This window comes from Oryx dammah, unplaced genomic scaffold, assembly GCF_014754425.2.
Source record: "Oryx dammah isolate SB20612 unplaced genomic scaffold, SCBI_Odam_1.1 HiC_scaffold_25, whole genome shotgun sequence".
In the NCBI taxonomy this organism is placed as follows: Eukaryota; Metazoa; Chordata; class Mammalia; order Artiodactyla; family Bovidae; genus Oryx; species Oryx dammah.
The window spans coordinates 38302794-38322426 of NW_024070209.1; the positions used below are offsets into that span (position 1 = coordinate 38302794).

A 19633-nucleotide genomic window follows, 5' to 3' on the forward strand; every position below is an offset into this window, starting at 1 on the left:
CACTTTTCTATGATAAACAGGCATCATTGACATTCAATAAATTGAGAGTACTAATGGTAGTTGTCAAAAGGTTTTTAAAATGTCTTTTGTGTACATCTTACCTGTGGCTGGAAAAACATTCCTAAGCCAGAGTTATAATTTTTCTTCTATTTTGTGTTCAAGTGGACTTTCTATTCAGAGGGTAAATTTTAGCTTCACATATTGGAGAATTAACTCAGGCTATCTCACATTCTAAGAGATGCGAGTAGTAAATGGAAGATGGTAAAGTGGAAGATTTTTCTTTTGCTTCTAAAAGCCTGTATTTCCCATAGCTAAGCTAATTCAGCAAAGACTTGGAGGCACCAATTATTTAAGATTTTCCTTTTGAGCAGCAAACTTTAGTTAAAATATATAGTTTCTGTGGTTTCCGAGGCCTCTCTTTGATCTATTTATCTGTGAAGATATTTTTACAACAGAAATTCCACATTAATTGGAAGTTTGCTGCTGCTGCTAAGTCGCTTCAGTCGTGTCCGACTCTGTGCGACCCCATAGATGGCAGCCCACCAGGCTCCCCCGTCCCTGGGATTCTCCAGGCAAGAACACTGGAGTGGGTTGCCATTTCCTTCTCCAATGCATGAAAGTGAAAAGTGAAAGGGAAGTTGCTCAGTCGTGTCCGACTCTTAGCGACCCCATGGACTGCAGCCTACCAGGCTCCTCCGTCCATGGGATTTTCCAGGCAAGAGTACTGGAGTGGGGTGCCACTGCCTTCTCTGAATTGGAAGTTTACCTTCCCTAATAAGGGGCATACCTGCAGCAGCAGATTGTAGTCCAGAGAGTCTGAGCTGGCTTTGCTGGATGTAGCATTTCCCCCAAATCTTCTTTCCAAATGGAACATTATGCCATTTTTCATAAATATTAATGTATGAACTAAAGCTTTCTGTCTTGACTTGCCAGACTGAGTGAGAAATTAAATACTTAGCCAGGCAAGTCGGTTTATCTATCCTCAGACTCTCTCTCTTCCCTCATTAAGAGGAAATTTTACCTAAAATATTGGAGTTGTCTTCATAATTGGAAAAGAATTTTTCAGAAGGGACTTGAAGAGGGTGTTTGTTTCAGAGGTCCTGCAGAGCAGTGTGACTGATGTTCATGAACAGCCTTTGAAATTTAAAATTTTTTAAATGATTTTTTAAACTCCAGGTCGTTCATGCATCTGCTTGGCTGTTGTCTCATCCCCAAGTCCCACTTTCTCTCCCTGCATCTCCTTCATCCTCAAGCCCCATGGTCTTTAAATTGTGAAGATGGGGGATTGTCTTTGACCACTTTTCGTTTTCTTTGACCAACCAGATAATAACAAAACTTATAAAATCCAATCCATCTTCTGTATTCTTGTGATGACTGCTTATGCACGTCATCTACTGAAATGCTTTCCTCCGGCATTTTTGTATAGTCAGTCCAGAGTGTGAGAGCCAGTTTAATCTGCCTTACCTGTGCCTACCAGTACATCACCTTCTAGAGAGATGTATGGAGTTTTAGAGCTGGAAGGGATCACATGAACCTAACCACCAGATATAGACCTGGTGCCTAATACTCTTCTTTTTAATTGTACTCAACTATTTTATGTTTAATATTTATTTATTTTATTTGGTAGTATCAGGTTTTAGTTGCAGCACGTGGGGTCTTTGTTGCATCATGTGGGATCTTTTGTTGTGGTGAACAAACTCTCGTTCTGCGCCCAGGATTCAGTAGTTGTGGCCTTAGTTGCTGCACAGCATGTGGGATCTTAGTTCCCTGACTAGGGATCAAACCCATGTCTCCTGCATCGCAAGGCAGATTCTTAACCATTTAATCAGGGAAGTTCCTATATTTTCTAATTAAAAAAAATAAATACTTTGCTCATCTCTACCACAGGGCCTCTGCATGCACTGCCCCTTTTGTCTAGAATGCTCATCTTCTAAACCATGGCTCTCAGTCATTATTTCTTCATTTAAATGCCCATTCTTTAGAGGGTCCTTCTCTAACTCTCCAGCCACTCCTTTATCATCCTTAGCACATTTGAAGTGATTTTATTTTCATGCTTATCTGTTGTTTGTTCTCCATTATAGCTCCATGTTCGAAACATTCAACTATTTGCTGTATTTAAAAAAATATGCTTTTTTGGCCTACATTCAGTGTTCATTAACAGCCAGAGGGTCACTGCTGCTGCTGCTAAGTCGCGTCAGTCGTGTCCGACTCTGTGCGACCCCATAGATGGCAGCCCAACAGGCTCCTCTGTCCCTGGGATTCTCCAGGCAAGAATACTGGAGTGAGTTGCCATTTCCTTCTCCAATGTGTGAAAGTGAAAAGTGAAAGTGAAGTCGCTCAGTCATTTTCGACTCTTAGCGACCCCAGGGACTGTAGCCTACCAGGCTCCTCCATCCATGGGATTCTCTAGGCAAGAGTACTGAAGTAGGGTGCCATTGCCTTCTCCAGAGGGTCACTAGTCACCTTATAAAGACTAATGAAATGAGGTGTGTGCACATTTAGTTAGTGCTGCTCCCAAACCTAGGCATTCCCTTTCCTTTGAATCTTCTTACCCATTTGTATTCAGCTGGTTTTCACTCCCATCTCACAGATTCTCTTTGCTGATGTTCAGTATTTGATGCAGTTGTCAGGCTGTGCTCAGTGAAAGGTGTGACTTCCCAGGGTTCATGTGTATGGCTGAGACAAAGTAGCCAGAGAGCAAGGCTGAAGAGCCTGTGAAATGCATGTGCATAGGAGACCGCACACGTGTGGAGCACAGTCCTGTCTGCCATCGAGTATCTGGAAGGAGGAGGGCCAAGCAAGCAGCCTGCTCCATGGCAGAGGGCCGGTGGTGCTGGTGGTGGCCTCAGAACCACACTGAGCACTAGAAGGGAGGCAAGAGTTCAGAACAGCTGGGGCTTACCCTGTGCCAGGCACTGTCCTAGGTGCTTCTGCCTAGCAACTCACTCAGTACCTACGTCACGAGTGGATGTTTGTTACTGATCCAACTCTGCAAATGAGGAAACTGAGTTTAATAACTCACACAAGGTTGCAGAGGAGGTGGTTGAGTGAGGATGCAAACTCAGGCAGTCTGGCTCCATGCTCTTCACCACTCGTCTATACCAGATCCCAGATGAGTGTCTTTGGGGGCTGCACAGAGAGCAATAGGAAAATAAATTTCAAGTGAGTTGTTATTTAGACTAAGACAATTTATATCTTTATAAATCAGTTCCTTAAAATGGACATTATGGAAAGATATATACATTTGTAAATTTAAGAGGCATTCCTCATTTTCCATGGATTTGAATTTACATGGGCCATGGACCTACTGTTTTATTCTATCTTAATGTTCCTGAGTACTTCTTATGGACAGAGAGCAAATTAAAAATACTTAATCTTGTCCCACTCTTGGGTCAAATGTGATGATTTAAGAAGCCTTTCCTCAATAAATCTACTAAGCCAATAGCCATAAACAGGAGCCCCGGTTAGTTTGTTGGTGCTAATGGCAGAAAGCTGAGCTGTCCATAGAGGGGAGAAGGATATATTTATAAACAGTTCCATTGGTGGATCCCACCCCCCTTCTTGCATTGTTGTAAATTCCTGCATAGCTTTATTCTCAAGGAGAAATATTAGACTCATAATTCTCTTTTCCCAATGATGATACCCACCCCCAGAGCAGCGTACTCCCAGAGGAATAGGAATAGAATAATGTTTAAAATAATAATTATTAATTGAAGGAATACACAGGCAAGGGGTACCTCTTTAACCAGTCTCCTACCACCTAGCACGCCCTAAGATATCTCTTCAGAATGGAATTTTCCCAAGGGTATAAAAACATCATTTAATTATTGTTTTAATTAGAATCCTTCACTCAACCCATCTGAGACCAGGTAGACCTTTTTTCTTAATGTGTTTTAAAGGTAAATGTTTTTATTGTGATCTGATTTGCGCATCTGCTGCTTTTATTCACTGTTACACTTCTTCCTTAAAGTCACCTGCTTGAACTTTCTTTCAGCTCACATACACTTGAACTTTATAGAGACATTTTTAATTCTTAAAATACTCAAAGGTCATTTTCATGTTGAAGAGGCATGCACCTTAGTTTAACATCTATTTGAAGTTAAATATTGGTGCCAGACTTGGGTTATAAAGGAAAAAAAAAAAGCACAGTCCCTTCCCTAAGAAATGTGGGCTTCATAGTTTATTTTAGGATTTCACACTCTGTATTATTTCTTCTTTTACTTTTTGACTTATGCATTTCTTTTATTTATAACTTAAGGTTTTCCCTAGAGACTGCACTGAAAAGCGTTAACACAAGTGAAAACGTAAAGATTTTCAATTCCATCTGCTTTGAAAGTTAAAGAAGCCCTCTTATATTCTGTGAGAGTGAATAAAAGTCATTGATTCACTGATGTCATTTTATAATACAGCACATAACATTTCTGGGATAATACATTATCAATCTGGAAATTAGTATAAACAGAATTTAGTAAATTCATTGCAGGGCCAAAGTGAAGTTAAAAGATGCTTTCCATTGTTGTGTGTATAATTTCAGACTGCACGGAGCTTGAGACATCATTGTTTGGTGATTACAGTTACTTTAGTTGTACAAGTTCATTGTACCTGCTCTTGTTTCTCATGACTCATTAAGTATTGATGCATACTTTGAGTGTCTATAGGATTTTGTGGCCAAGGATGATTACTTCAGAAATACTATGTTGAGAGATTCGCCTTGGGGGAATAACCAACTTCTGTCCAGCTTCCTACAAGGTGATGTATATCAGATTTCCTTTTGCTATCACCGGGAAGAATGGTAAACAGCATTAAATTAAGCAGAGTGGGTAACATTTCACTGGGTTCCCCAACAGTTCAGAAGCAAATCCAGGAAAGCAGCTGCTGTGAAAACAACTCAGATTAGACATCAGCAAGCCAAAGAAACTGCTTTTTGCCTTGGTGCAGAATTTTCTTCTAAGCCTGTTGTCATGCTCGTTCAGTTGCTCAGTCATGTCCAGCTCTTTTGAACCCCATGGAATGCAGCATGCCAGGCTTCCCTGTCCTTCACCATCTCCTGGAGCTTGCTCAAACTCATGTCCATTGAGTCAGTGATGCCATCCAACCATCTCGTCCTTTGTTGTCCCCTTCTCCTCCTGCCTTCAGTCTTTCCCAGTATCAGGGTTTTCTCAGACCCTTTTCAGACCCAAAGTCAGTTCTTCACATCAGGTGGTCAAAGTATTGGAGCTTCAGCTTCAGCATCAGTCCTTCCAACAAATATTTTGGGCTGATTTCCTTTAGGATTGACTAGTTTGTAGGTTTCTGAATTGTAAGAATTTTGTAAAATTGTTCAAAGAGCATGTTGTAAAAAGTATCTTTGTTCATTAAGCCCACTAATGACTTGGCAGTCTTCTCTGGTGGCTCTGAGGGTAAAGAATCTGGCTGCAATGCTGGAGACCCAGGTTTGATCCCTGGGTTGGGAAGATCCCCTGGAGGAGGAAATGGCAACCCACTTCAGCATTTTGGGGAATCCCATGGACAGCGAGAGGAGCCTGGCGGGCTATAGTCCATTGGGTCGCAGAGTTGCACATGACTGAGCAACTTACACCTCAGTAGCACCTACTGATTTGGCAAATCCAAGCACTTAGTTAGGGATTATTTGGTGGTTTTTGAACTAGAAACTTGCTGGCTTTACTTTGGCTGACTCTGGCATACTTGAAGGTCAGTTCAGTTCAGTCGCTCAGTTGTGTCTGACTCTGCGACCCCATGGACTGCAGCCTGCCAGGCTTCCCTGCCCATCACCAACTCCTGGAGCTTGCTCAAACTCATCTATTGAGTCAGTTCTTCACATCAGGTGGCCAAAGGACTGGAGTTTCAGCTTCAACATCAGTCCTTCCAGTGAATATTCAGGACTGATTTACTTTAGGATTGACTGATTTGATCTCCTTACACAAGGGACTCTCAAGAGTCTTCTCTAACACTACAGTTCAAAAACATCAGTTCTTCGGTGCTCAACTTTTTTTACGGTCCAACTCTCACATCCATACATAACTAATGGAAAAACCATAGCTTTGACTAGACAGACCTTTGTTGGCAAAGTAATGTCTCAGCTTTTTAATATGCTTTCTAGGTTGGTCATTCCTTTTCTTCCAGGCAGCAAGTGTTTTAATTTCATGGCTGCAATCACCATCTGCAGTGATTTTGGAGCCCCCCAAAATAAAGTCTGCCACTGCCATCTATTTCCCATGAAGTGATGGGACTGGATGCTATGATCTTAGTTTTCTGAATGTTGAGTTTTAAGCCAACTTTTTCATTCTTTTCTTTCGATTTCATCAAGAGGCTCTTTAGTTCTTCTTTGCTTTCTGCCATAAATGAGGTATCATCTGCGTGTCTAAGGTTACTGATATTTCTCCTGGCAGTCTTGATTCCAGCTTGTGCTTCTTCCAGTCCAGCATTTCTCATGATCTTGCAGTCAAGATTAAATGCAGTATTACATGTGAAAAATGCCTTTGCCCCTTTAGTGAATTGCTTGATAAAAGATAATCAAATTAAAATTATTAGCTATTATGGGTATTATCTGATACACTTGCTTGACCAAACTGATTAATCTGTTGTTTGTTGCCTAGTAACTGTTTAGTGAGACAAGATGATTGAATCTTTGGGAATGGAGAAAGATGCAAAGTTTTCTTAGAACTTGCCCTCCCTCCTGCACTATGATCAGGTGTCTCTGAAATCAAAGGGCATGAAAACCATCCTGACCATATCCAGGGTGCTCTGTGTTAGGTGTATTTAATAGGACTTCTGAGCTTTGTTGTTTAGTCACTCAGTTGTGTCTGACTCTCTGCAACCTCATGGACTGCAACACGCCAGGCTTCCCTGTCTTTCACTATCTGGAGGTTGCTCAAACTTATATCCATTGAATCACTGATGCCATCCAACCATCTCATCCTCTCTCATTCCCTTCAATAGCTTACAGTGAACAATGTCAGATTCGTGATCTCTGAAGAAGAAGATTTGGCTTTGGGACCAGGGACCAGGCTTGATCACTCGAGAGCTTTTGTGTAGCAGAGTTTTACTACAGTGAAAAGGGATAAAGAAAGCTCCTGACATTGACATTAGAAGAGGGAAGGAGAGTGCCCCCTTCCCTAGTCTTAGAAAAAGGAGTTATATACTTTTTCAATTGGTTATTACAATAAATCAAAAGAATGTCTCAAGGTTGTAAAGATCTTACTAGACCCATTCCCACAATTTACATTTTAAGATAACAGGATTAGAATTTAACAATAGAAAGAACAGGATTAGTCTGAAGGTTTTCAGGAAGAAGAAATTGCCCTCAAGCAGGATGTAGTTTTGTTATAAAATCCTTACTAAGAAATGTAGGGGGAAAAAAAAAAAAGTTTGTCCTTTCCTCCTCCTTGAGCATGCCAGACTCCTATCTCCTCCTTGAGAGCCTCAAACACCTTTCTCCTTCTCAGAGACCCTGGACTGCTTATCAACCTGCCTAGGAATTGACACTCTCACCTTCTCCTCCTGCCTTCAATCTTTCCCAGCAAAAGGGTCTTTTCTAATGAGTCAGCTCTTCACACCAGGTGACCAACATGTAAACTGATGCTGCTGTAACATACCAGCCTCCCTTCCCTAATGGTTCCCTGCTCCAAATAGTACAAAATCGCATCTCCTTTTGTTGATTCACTGACACCATGGGTCCTGTCTCTACTCCTCCAACTTCATCTCCCCTCACTTCTCTTGGACCACTACAGTCTTTGTGTTGTTGTGAGACCCTCTGGCTCATCCCCTTCTTGGGGACTTTACAGATTTTATTCTTGTTGTTTGGAAAGTTTGTTCCCAGAATCTTTACATTCAAGCTTCAGTTTGGATGCCTTGGGTCTTTTCTGATGATCTAGATCTCAGCTAAAGTTGTGGCGAGTGTACAGGGGAGCAGTGTGCTTACTTCTATGTTGGTGTTTGCATGTCCGTCTGTCATCCATACTAGAGTGCTCCTTGAGCAGAGGAGCTCTTTTTGTTTGTTTTCAGTAGAGTGAGTATAGCACACGAGAGTGTAGCACATAGTAATTACTTAATAAATGTATGTTAACTGAGTCCAAAGTGCTTGTTAATACACCTAAAATAGCTAACCAAAAAAAAAAAGCTCCACAGTATGTGGTCTTTCAAATATTATCTAAACTATTTAGCTGTTATCTAATAGACTCATCCATTATCTATCTATATCACTTTGTGTGTGGATAGATAATGCTAAAACATTGTGAAAACTTTGCTTTTCTTATGTAAGACAATTATTCCTTAATTGTCATACTCTGAGTTTGTTTTGCCCACTACTTTTCATAGCCAGTGCAGAGATTATATATAAGCTGAAATGAACAAAATTTTTATGAATTCCCAATTGATGAAATTCAAACTAATGATGCTTTGCTGTACTATGCCATAAAAATATTTTATTTTGCAGAAAAGTATGACAATGAAAAGCTATTGTATATAGGCTTTTACAAACATCTAAATATATATAAAAATCAAAATAATTATCCTAAGAAAAAAATTTTATAGGCATATTGTCTTTTGAAAATCTGTTTTCTTATAGATTTGCTTCCTTGTTCATTCATTGACAGTGATGACAAGATGAACTTACAAGGGGGCCACATACATTAAAGGAAATTGTTACATTTCTTAAAATGACATGAATTTTTATCCTCCAGCATTGGGAAAACGCAGTCATTTTTCCCTGGGAAATAACAACAGCAGCAGCAGCAGCAGCATAACAGTGGAAAGTAAGACGCATTTTAACCCAGAGTAACTGTTAAAATGATACACTAAACAGCTATTTAGAGTTTGAAATATTTTCCATAGAGTCACCAGTCCTTTAGGCCAGTTCAGTGCTACTTATCTACTTTCTCCTTCATAGGGTTGATGCTTTCAAAGAGCAAAGTCAAAGGGAAAGCAATTTGAGGGCACACAAACTTCCTCTAAGCCAGACATCACTTTAGATTGCTTGTTATTGGCGATCTTCTGGTGGAAATTTGACTGGATTTTGAGTTAAATGTTTTAAACTGTTCTGGGAACACCAAACTTAGAGAGCAACCAGAGCAGCTGGGAACCGAATGATGAGGACATTCATTCATTTCTTCAACCAAGGGCTGTGTGAGTCATAGGACAGCTCGGAGTGTAACTATAAGGCCAAGGACTTGCCATATGAAGCCTCTAGTTTCTGAAGAGAAATGGAAGCTGAAACAACCAGGCACTAATTCCCAAGGAATAGGTACAGGTGGATGTTGGCAAATAGGCAACAAAATGCCATTCTCTCTCAGTCTAAAAACACTCTCATTTGGAAAGAGGAGAAACTTAAAAAATGTTCGGTGATTATTTTCTGGAACAAAGCTAAGACATAGGCCTTGAATTTCTTTTCTGTTTTCTAAATTGGTTTATGTGCACATCATTGGATTTCCATACTCATTTAACTGTTTACTCTTTTATAGAAAATAATTAGTGAAACAAACTCTGAATTGTTTCCAAAAACATATCCCTTGCATGGCACTCTCAGGAGATAGCACTTGTGATTTTTCCTGTCAAAGCATTCTCGGGAAAGGCCTTCATTTCCAGCCTTCATTCTAATTAAAATAAACAGGACAGCACATTACTCTGTTCTCTTTTCCTTTGAAATGACAGGTTTTTCTCTTCCCCCTGCCTTCCCCCTCACACACCCCTCCGTCACAGGGATGGGCTGGGAGGAGAATGTCCAGGTGAAGTTTAAACTCCTTCCAGTGGCATTTCTAACCAAAATGGGGAACCTTATCAATTTAAGCAGATTTCCAGCTGGAAATACTGTGTTCCAAGATACTAGTGGCAGAAATGCTTCATAGTGGCGCATTTCCCATGAATCTTTTTATATTTGTCTCTCTGTCTATTCCTCCTACTCTCCCTCACCTTGACTTTCCTTCTTGCCCTTTTTCATTCTCTATGCACCACCCTCCCCAATACAGAAAAAAATTTTTTGAGTCTGATGAAAACACATTTTAGATTTTCTTACCGAAATGGCCCACCAATGATTAGATCTGACATAATCTGAGAACCTCTCCAGTGTTTCCATCCAAAGTTTAATGTTCTGTAGAATGTTCTTCATGTTCAGTGGCACAACCGAATTGATATTGGCTCCATTCAAATACAAACTGTCTTACCTGGTGTGATTGAAACATGCAGACTTGTCCTATGAAATAGTGTCCTTTCAGGGCACTGTCTGTGTAATTGGTTTATTGACTTGTTCAATAAGTTTTTATGGTGCCAGACACTATTCTAGGCACGTGGAGTGCATCACCCAATACAGCAAAGATCCCTGCCTCCTGGAACTGACATTCTGATGAAGAGAGATGGGGCTTATACAGTAAACGTAGCATGTGAATAAGACAGTTTGTATGATAGAAGGTGATAACGTATTTTGAAGAAAAATAAGGAAATAGAGCAAGCAACCAGAGATCAGGCAGATGTAGGGTGGAGGTGGGGGCAGTTTGCAGATTAAATGAGGTGGGCTTGGTGAGTGTCATTGAGAGGGAGGGATCGGCACAGAGACTTGTAGGAGGGAGGAAATTAGCCAAGCATCTCCCTGGGACGAGCAGCCCAGAAGCTGGACAACAAAAGCAAGTGTGTCCCTGGGATGTTTGGGAATAGAAAGGAAGCCTGGGGGCTGGAGCTGAGGTGCGAGGTCATGAAGTCATAGACTTGCCGGGTGTCCAGATCATATGGGGCCCTGCTGGGCTTTTTAAGGACCTTGACTTTAAGAGTATATATTTATTATTTTGGGCTGCACTGAGTCTTGGTTGCTTGCACAGTTACAGAGAGCAGGGGTGCTATTCTCTAGTTGTGGCTTCTCATTGCAGTGGCTTCTCATTTTGAATGAGGGGCTGTGGGGCAAGTAGTTGTGGCTACTGGGCTACAGAGTACAGGCTTAGTTAGTTGTGGTGCACGGGCTTAGTTGCCCCCTGGCATGTCCGGGATCTTTATGGACCAGGGATTGAAATCGTGTCCCCTGCGCTGGCAGGCGGATTCTCAGCCACTGGACCATCAAAGGAGCCCCAGGACTTTGACTTTTATGTGGAGCAAAATGGTGAGCTCCTGGGGTGTTTTAAAGAATTGGCATGATCAGACATCATTTTAGGAAGTAAACCCTGGCTGCTGTGGGTTTGAAATAGATCTTGCATTATAATAGATCCAGGAAAGGAGGTAGGGATAGAATAGAGGACACCTGTTAGGAGACTAGTAGGAGGTTGGATTTTCAGGATATTTTGGCAGCAGGGTCAACAGAATTTCCTGATCGGGGGAAGCAGGGTGTGTGAGAGGATGCAGCCAAGTGGAATGCTAAGGCTTTTGTCACAAAGAAAACCTAACAGTCAAAGGATTAAAGTCTAGGTCTAAGTGTAAATAGCCAAACAGAACACAAAGTTTTTTAAAAATGTAAGTAGTGGAGAAAGGTGATGAGATAAACAGGTCCCAGTTTCAAGCTGCTGTCCCTTTCCCCTTCACAGCTAGACACCAGAAGGGACTCTCTGCAGCAGAGCCTATGCACACCCTTCCCTGATTTGGAGAATTCTCTTCCCCAAGCCATTTGCAGAGTTGACTTATTTGCAGCTTGTCTTCCCCAGAGAATTCCCAGACCAGGCTCCCTAATGCAGCCCTACTTGTGCTCATCTCTCTTCCCAAGATCTCTGTTTTGCTGCCTTTATTTCTCATATTGCCTTCACAAAAGAGTGTATTTGCTTTCCATTGTCTGTCTTCCCCTCTGGAATGTGCTATCATGAACTCACATCCTTATCGCTCTTGCTATTGCTTGCTGCTTTATCTGCAGTATCTAGAACAGTGTTTGGTACACAGCAGATATTCACTATTGGTGAACACCAAAAAGTGATATTACAGGAAATCAACAAGTGTGTATTAAATCCCTGCAGGGAACACCAGCAGTTACTGTGTAGGGTTTAAGGGAATGTTTTAATGTAGCATATTTGGGCAGGAAATGAAAATGTGAAAATAAATAACATATAAATCACTGCAAATAGTGACAGCAGCCATGAAATTAAAAGAAACTTGCTGCTTGGAAGAAAAGCTATGACAAACATAGTGTTTTAGAAAGCAGAGATATCACTTTGCTGACCATGGTCTGTATAGTCAAAGCTATAGTTTTTTCCAGTAGTCATGTATAGATGTGCAAGTTGGACCATAGAGAAGGCTGAGTGCCAAAGAACTAGTGCTTTCTTTCGAACTGTGGTGCTGGAGAAGACTCTTGAGAGTCCCTTGAACAGCAAGGAGATCAAACCAGTCAATCCTAAAGGAAATCAACCCTGAATATTCATTGGAAGGACTGAACTGAAGCTCCAATATTTTGGTCACCTGATGAAAAAAGCCAACTCATTGGAAAAGACCCTGATGCTGGGAAAAATTGAGGTCAGGGGGTGATTGGGGCGACAGAGGATGAGATGGTTAGGTAGCATCACTGAATCAATGGACATGAATTTGAGCAAATTCTGGGAGATAGTGGAGGACAGAGGAGCCTGGCATGCTGTGGTCTATGGGATCTCAAAGAGTCGGACACAACTTAGCGACTGAACGACAGCAACAACAGAAACAACTATGTAAAGAAAAATCCCAGGACACCCAATATTTGATTTCTTGGCAAATGATAAGGGAAATTGAAAGGCACTTATGGAGGGAGAAGAATTTAAAATTGTTCAGTTTTGATTATCAGAGATAGAGACTAGCCCAGCAGCATTTGCAGGTGGAAATCTTTGCTGAATCTCATTATAAAGCTGTTTTTCATAACATGCATAGAGGAATAAGGAGTATAGACTAGGCAGAGAAAGATTATTTGGCAGGGAAGGTGTGGGCAGAGACCCAGAGCTAAGAGAAGTTAGGGCCAGTGAAAAACAGTGAACAGGTTTCCAGATGGGAGGATTGGAATAGAAAATAACCATCTCATATTTCTTTCAGATTGCCACCTAGAGAAGGGTCTGACAAGAGTAGAATTAGCTTCATAGATGATGAACCGGGGCAAGACCTGACATCATTTTTTTAACCTACTGAGGACAATTAAAGATCCCATTAAAAATACAAAATTCTATCTCTGCCAATAAAGCAGTTTGAGTTAAATATCCAGGCAAATCCTAAAATGCTGATGCCAACAAGATTTTTTTTTTTTAATAAGAAAAGCATCAAATTATAGTGAAAAATGGTAATCACTTGTACTTCTCGAGCTAATATTAATTCTTAAGTAGGAGGCTGAACTTTGCTTGCCTGAGGAAGAAAGAGTAACACTTTTAGAACCGTAATAATTTTTAAAATATATAGTTCTGAAGACTTTCCCTCAGGAATATGTAAAAGCCTGTGGATGGTGGGATTAATTTGGAACTAATTCAAGGAGTGTCTTTAGAGTTTGGGGTTTATTAAAGAGATTGCCTACAGATTTGAAATCATCTGGCTGTTGGACTTTCTCTGGCTGTGGGAGATTAATTTAGCCTCAGAAAAGCTAACACCTGTAAACCCACAGTGGCAAAAGTCTTCCAGATGACTTTCCTCCTGCACTTCCTTGCAAATGCTGTAACGTGTTTTAGAATGGACCGTTACCAAATTTTATTTTTCGCCCTGAAATCTTAAAGACCAGATGACACTTTGTCTAATCAAAACCACTTAGAAGTTTGACAAACCTTAGACAGTTGCAAATATCAACAGTAAACCCTTTGGGTACAATGATCAGAGTAACTCATGGCTGATTTCATGGATGGGAGTCCTCCAGGGAGAGAAACACCACTTTAGAAGCCAAGGGGGAAATTAGAGGGTTTAGTATTTCGACCAGGGTATTTTCAAACTAGCAGAGAGAAAAAAAAAAAGTCAACCTACTTTATATGACTGAACGCATTTCAGGTAAATTGAAGTGAAATCAAGTCCAAGATGTTGTCCAAGGAGAATATCAAGTTATTTTAAAGGTAAAAGTCCATCCAGAATATCTAAAATCAGGAAAAAATAAAAGAAGTTAGAATTTAATGATCTGTGTGAGAAGCTTGACATCCCAGTGATTAGAAGATCCGCAGTGGGAATCCCTGTGATGCCCCAGGAATGAAACAAAATCTTTTGAATGTATATAGCTAATCCCCAGTGTTGGAGGCCAAATTCACTAGCTTCTGGACTTTATTCTATCATCTGCCAAATGAGTCGGGATTAGGGATAGGTTAGATTAGGGAATCGTTTAGGTATATTTCAGTTCTAAAAGTGGAATCAATTAGAAGATGTATATTAGTGGAATTCTTATGACTGTTTCTTTGACTTGTTTTATTGCAAGAGATACTGTGAACTCGTGTTCCATATAGGTTAAAAAAAAAAAAAGAGAGATACATGGAGAGAATGGTTTCTGCCTTGAAAATGTGATCAAGATTTATCCAGAAAATCTTGAGAATGTCATTGGATTTTCACAGTGGTATTGTTTGCTTCACCTAGCTTTTCTAATGTGTAGACGTTTGTAGATTTCCCAGGGTGGAAATAGAAAATGCCCTTGGCAGAAATAAAAAGCAAATCTCACCATCTGCATATCTGTGATTTGACATTGGTTCTTCAGATCCATGAGAGTGGGATGTACCTGGCTTCTCCTCTGTCTGCTCCCAGTATATCCCCTTCTCTTCTTTCATGTAAATTCCTTCTCTCTTCCTTGCTTATAGCAGGATCATTCTTGTCCATCCTGTGACTTCACTGGCTTCTGTCTGATCTCCGAAGCTCTTGTTGATCCATTAGTGAGGTTTCTTCAGAAGAACTACAGACAGTATTGATCTTGGTGTACTCCTGTTTCACATGATTCAGCTCTGAATATCATGTTATTGCTTTATTTTTTTCCCTCCTTATCTCTCCTCAACTCTTTATACACTCCCTGAAGATAGCATACCTCTTTAATATGTTGGACATCTATGTGTAGCCTCATATTTGGCCATTTTCTGCAGGGAATCTTGCTGCTCCTTTGGAACCTCATCCTCACAGTTCTGAAAGCCAAAAATGACATCCTGAAATCTGTTTTAACAGCTGTCAGCCATTGGTATAAATGTAGCCATCAGTTCAAATGATAGCATGTTCTAATGCAGTTGTGTGTGTGTGTGTGTGTGTGTGTGTGTGTGTGCCCATGCATGTGCGTATCATTTTGTAATAAAAACACTTATTTCTGTCATATACTTTTCTTGGGAGCACAGCTGTACTCCACGCTCTGTGGGTGTAATGAAAGACCAGCTTAGCTTAGAGCTGACACCACTCTGGAAGGTCCTTGAGAAAGGAAGGGAAAGGACGCAGCAGCCTGGGGAAGGGACTGTCACAGACAAGGTCAAATATATTCCAGCACACAAAGGGCTCTTCTTCTTTCTTACAAGATTTTATCTTTCTTTTCTAATGACCAGCTAGGACTAGCATGTGGATTGTGGTGTATTTTTTGAAGTGGAATTTCTTACACTTTATCCTATTATGTTTTATTAAAATGTTTACATATTTTCTGTACCCTGATCGGTTATGTACTAGTAGTCAGGCTTGCCTAGCCTATGGTGCAGTAACAAATCTTGAAGTCATAAGGGTTTAACAAAACAATTATTTGTTTTTCTGTCATGTCACAATTGAAAGATTGAATGGTTCCTCAATAGCTCTTCATATAGGGACTCAGGGATTCAGTGATGATCTTCCAGTATATTCTAGAAAAAAAGTGTGTGTGCTCTACTCCCACGTAAAACCAGTATATAATCAGTTTCTTGACGAACAGTGAACAGTGTGAATTCTTGTATTTATTTATGCAGATCAGCTATTCTTCCTGTCCCCTCTACCTCCGTACACACACACACACACGCACGCACGTACGCACGCACACATGCACACACACACACACACACACACATGAGGAGTCTTTCCATTCATTGTATCTGTTCATTGTTAAGTAATAATGGCAACAGAAACTGAAGCTGGAAGAACAGGACCTTCTGGGACACAGCACATGGGCATGTAATCTTAAAATGGAGTCTGTGTTTTGAGAAACTTAAGACTTCCAGTAACTGGCCTTCTCTTCATCCCAACCCCAGTAGTGCCTTGACAGACATCAAGTGACACAATCAATACTTGTGTGGAACAAATGAACTCAAAACTTTCCTTTACTCTGCCTTTACTGTAGAGCTAACTTTTCTCATTATGTTGCCTGTCTGAAAATATTCCCTATCATTTCCGTCCCTGCCCATATTTTCAGTGAATGCTTTGAAACAAATATTTGGACTTCATCTGTTGTAACTTGACAATAAAAATTGCAGTTAAGGAATGTTTTCCAAATTCAAGAATTTCCCATTTTTTGGAAGTGACATGATATGACTTTCGTAATATAAGTAGAAACTTAATGAAGTCATCAAATATGTAAACTGCAAAGATTTAAAGAAGAGAAATAGATTAAAGTGACTGAAGATAGTTATTGAGTTAAAATTCATTCAGTAGCATTTTCAACTGTCACCTAAATCACTCTGTATAGTGTCATTTCAGCTCCTTTCAGTATCCTAGCCTTAAGGATAGTGCAGTAAGTACAATAAAGATAGGGTATAAATTGTGAACAAAGTGTAAAAGGATTATATCTGTTCGTGGTTTACATAGACTTTCTGAGCACCTTTTCACTTCAGTGATATTTATCATTTTTTTTTGTTTTAAGAGAGGGGAGCTTGTAGAACTGTGTAAATCAGGGAATCTGTTATACATTCACATTTTGATGATCAGCAAATCACTTATTCATTTGCTAGAGTAAAACAGATTCATGAAATCAGTAAGTTTGTTATTCATTTATGCCAGACACTTTTTCCCCTCTTGAAGTCCGTAAGGCAAACACATAACATTTCATTGAGCTAAAAAAGAATGAGAACATATTTTTAGCAAATGTCACCAGTTTCCTTTACCTTGTGTTTCTTCTGTCTTGTTGAGAAATGCTCAAGGCAAGTCATCACCATTGGTGTGAGATCAGTGGATGCTTCTATTAATGTTAGTGATGGGGACTTCTGCAAACATTTATGAAAACAGGCAGGCTATAAACCAGTTAGGGGTGAGTTTAATTTTTATATTGTGAATTACTGAAGTTTCTTAGGTGTTTTAAGAAAATAAAATGTTATTTTGTTGCCTTGGAGGTCACAAAATGGAACTGAGTTCATATAACCAATTTTCATATATTTTTTATAGAGTTTCCATGATGAATTTCAGGTCAAGATATTCATTTGCACACATAGTCATCCTAAGTGCAGACTATCAGGGGCTTCAAATGCTGTCCTCTTAAATCTACTACCAACTTGGCCTTGCCTCTTACTCTTGTATTTTTGAGGCTGAAGAACATGCACTGAGGATCTGTTGCTTTAATATTAACTGTGGAAGTGTGCTCTAGAGGGATTCTTTGGTCATGTACATTTCACTATACCTGAAGTATGTTTGCTCTTGGCTAAGGAATGAATTTCAGCTATGTTGCAGTATGATGCTGTGCTCTGGATTATTTTTGGTTTAATGAAGAAGCATTGTTGTGAAATGGTTGCTCAGAATGAAACTCCACCTTTTCCACATGTGGACCACATTTTCATAATGTAAAGCTATAAAATCTAGTGTTTCGTTGTGGAACAGACACTAACATGTTGCTGATTCTGAGCTGTCAGCATACACCTGAGCTTGTTGAAGAAATGAAAACAACAAATTTCAAGTCTGCCCTGATTTACCTAAATAGGGGAAAACTTGAGCCAAAATCAAGTCAAAATTCAGACTAGCTTTATTATTTAGCCCTTTTGTAGCTGTTCTCTAGATACAGTCATAGGTATCTATAGATTTGTGAGAAGAACAAACCATTCCTCCTAAGATTTGAAAAGTTTATTGAGAAAATGAAGGGAGCTCGGTATTCAAAATATTTTATTTTCAATTTTTTAAAAAACCTTGTAATTTAGCTTGGTTATAATGAATATTACAAGAAGGCTTATGTGTGGGAAAGTTCAAAATGCACAAAGTAGACAAGGGGGAATAACTATCTTCAAAATGTCTAATGTTCTGAAGGCTGCATGGTGTGCAGACGCCTACAATCTTACCACCTATATATTTCTCTGATTCTCCTTAACATTGTGCAATTGTTCAAACTGCTTAGAGTTTTAATGGCTTCTGTTATAGTTTTTCTGGGGTGAGATCTTTTTTTTCCCCTAAAAATCAGACTAAGTAGTCACTACCTGATTTAAATAAATGGAGCCAGAAGTAGCATGACGGTGTACCAAACAAGACCTGTGTGTATAATGTGAGTTCTTTCTTTTCAATTTTAGAATCAACCTTGTCCTATGTTAGGCAGCTGGAGGCAAGAGTAAGACAGCTGGAGGAAGAAAATCGCATGCTGCCCCAGGTGGGTGACTTCTAGAAGCTCACAGTTAGTCAGTGTCATTTGAGTTACAGTATTTTATTTGGAATTTAAAGTCTCAATTACATTTTCTCCTTTAAATGATAGACATCATTTTGTCAATAGTCATTCATCAATGTACAGCATGATTGCTTTTCATAATGAATCATCATATTGTCCAGATTCTTAAGCGTGATACTAAAGGGTACATATGTCTAAAATAAGAATGTTGTTATCTTTTTGTAAGAAGAAGAAAGAGAAAACAAGAGTAGAAATTTGATGGTACTGCTCACGTCTGTCATGCATGTTGTTGGTGAACATAGGGAAGGGACTTTATTTCAGGGAAGTGTGCTAATTTACAAGCTAGGGAGAGCTACAGGTAGTTTGAAAGTTTCATGTTTTAATTAAATGAGTACTTTCTAAAATTTTTTGTGATATAATTGAACACTTAGAGTGCAACAAGAAAGTGACAGTAATTGACAGTTTTTACCTTGGGGCTTGATTTCTTTTCCTGGGTGAATATAAAATGGTAAATTTTATGGGATTTAAGGCCTTGCCATATACTTTACTTAAAAATGTATTTTACTTTTTTCCACGGACTGTTTATCTTGAAATGATGTTGGTTGAGGTCGTGGTTCTTGGGAAATGTTTTGTTGAAGAGTTTAACAAATCTACTGATTTGGCTTGGTTTCCTTGACAGACAGGTAAACAGTATTTTAATATTTCATAGAAAATAATTTTCTCAACATTTAGTCACTAGTGTTCTTTCTACATTCTGGTGACTTTTTCTATTTCATTAGTGACTAAGAGAAAATTAAACCTCTAATAGTAAACAATTTAAATGTCAAGACAAAGAGTGTTTATAGTTCAGGAGAAATATAAACATTAATACAAAGAATTAACCAAAGACTTTGGAAAGCTGTTTTAGGTCTTTTAAATCTTGTTTTCAAACTAGTTTTGCTCTCTGATGATGGTTTAGGCTGTCAGGTACTGCATGTAGAAATATCTCTTTCTTTTATTGGTCAGTCATTAGAGATTAAATGAAATGAGGCTATTTCTCACCCTTCTCAAACTGTACATATGTCAATGCTCATGGTGACAGAAAGGTTTATTGCATTATGAAACAAAATACTACTGGTAGAGTTTTTTCTTATGTTCTTTTATACTTTTTATTTAAAATTTTTTTTTTGCCATTTTCCCTTTTATATTGGATTCAGGGTATGACTGTGCTAATATCCTTAACTGACCACATCTAACTTCTCTGTTCCAAGA

General features: G+C 39.4%; 1 protein-coding gene across 6 annotated transcripts in view; it reads left to right on the top strand.

The window, feature by feature from the left end:
• CCDC85A (coiled-coil domain containing 85A) overlaps positions 1-19633 on the top strand; it is a 224331-nt gene that overhangs the window by 153795 nt on the left and 50903 nt on the right. For 5 of the 6 annotated variants that reach the window (XM_040224880.1, XM_040224876.1, XM_040224881.1 and 2 more), the window contains exon 3: positions 18291-18367. The exons of the other annotated variant lie outside the window; for it this stretch is intronic. In XM_040224880.1, coding sequence (XP_040080814.1) covers positions 18291-18367 — 77 coding nt within the window. The remainder of the gene's footprint in view (positions 1-18290; positions 18368-19633) is intronic. 6 annotated transcript variants of the gene reach the window in all.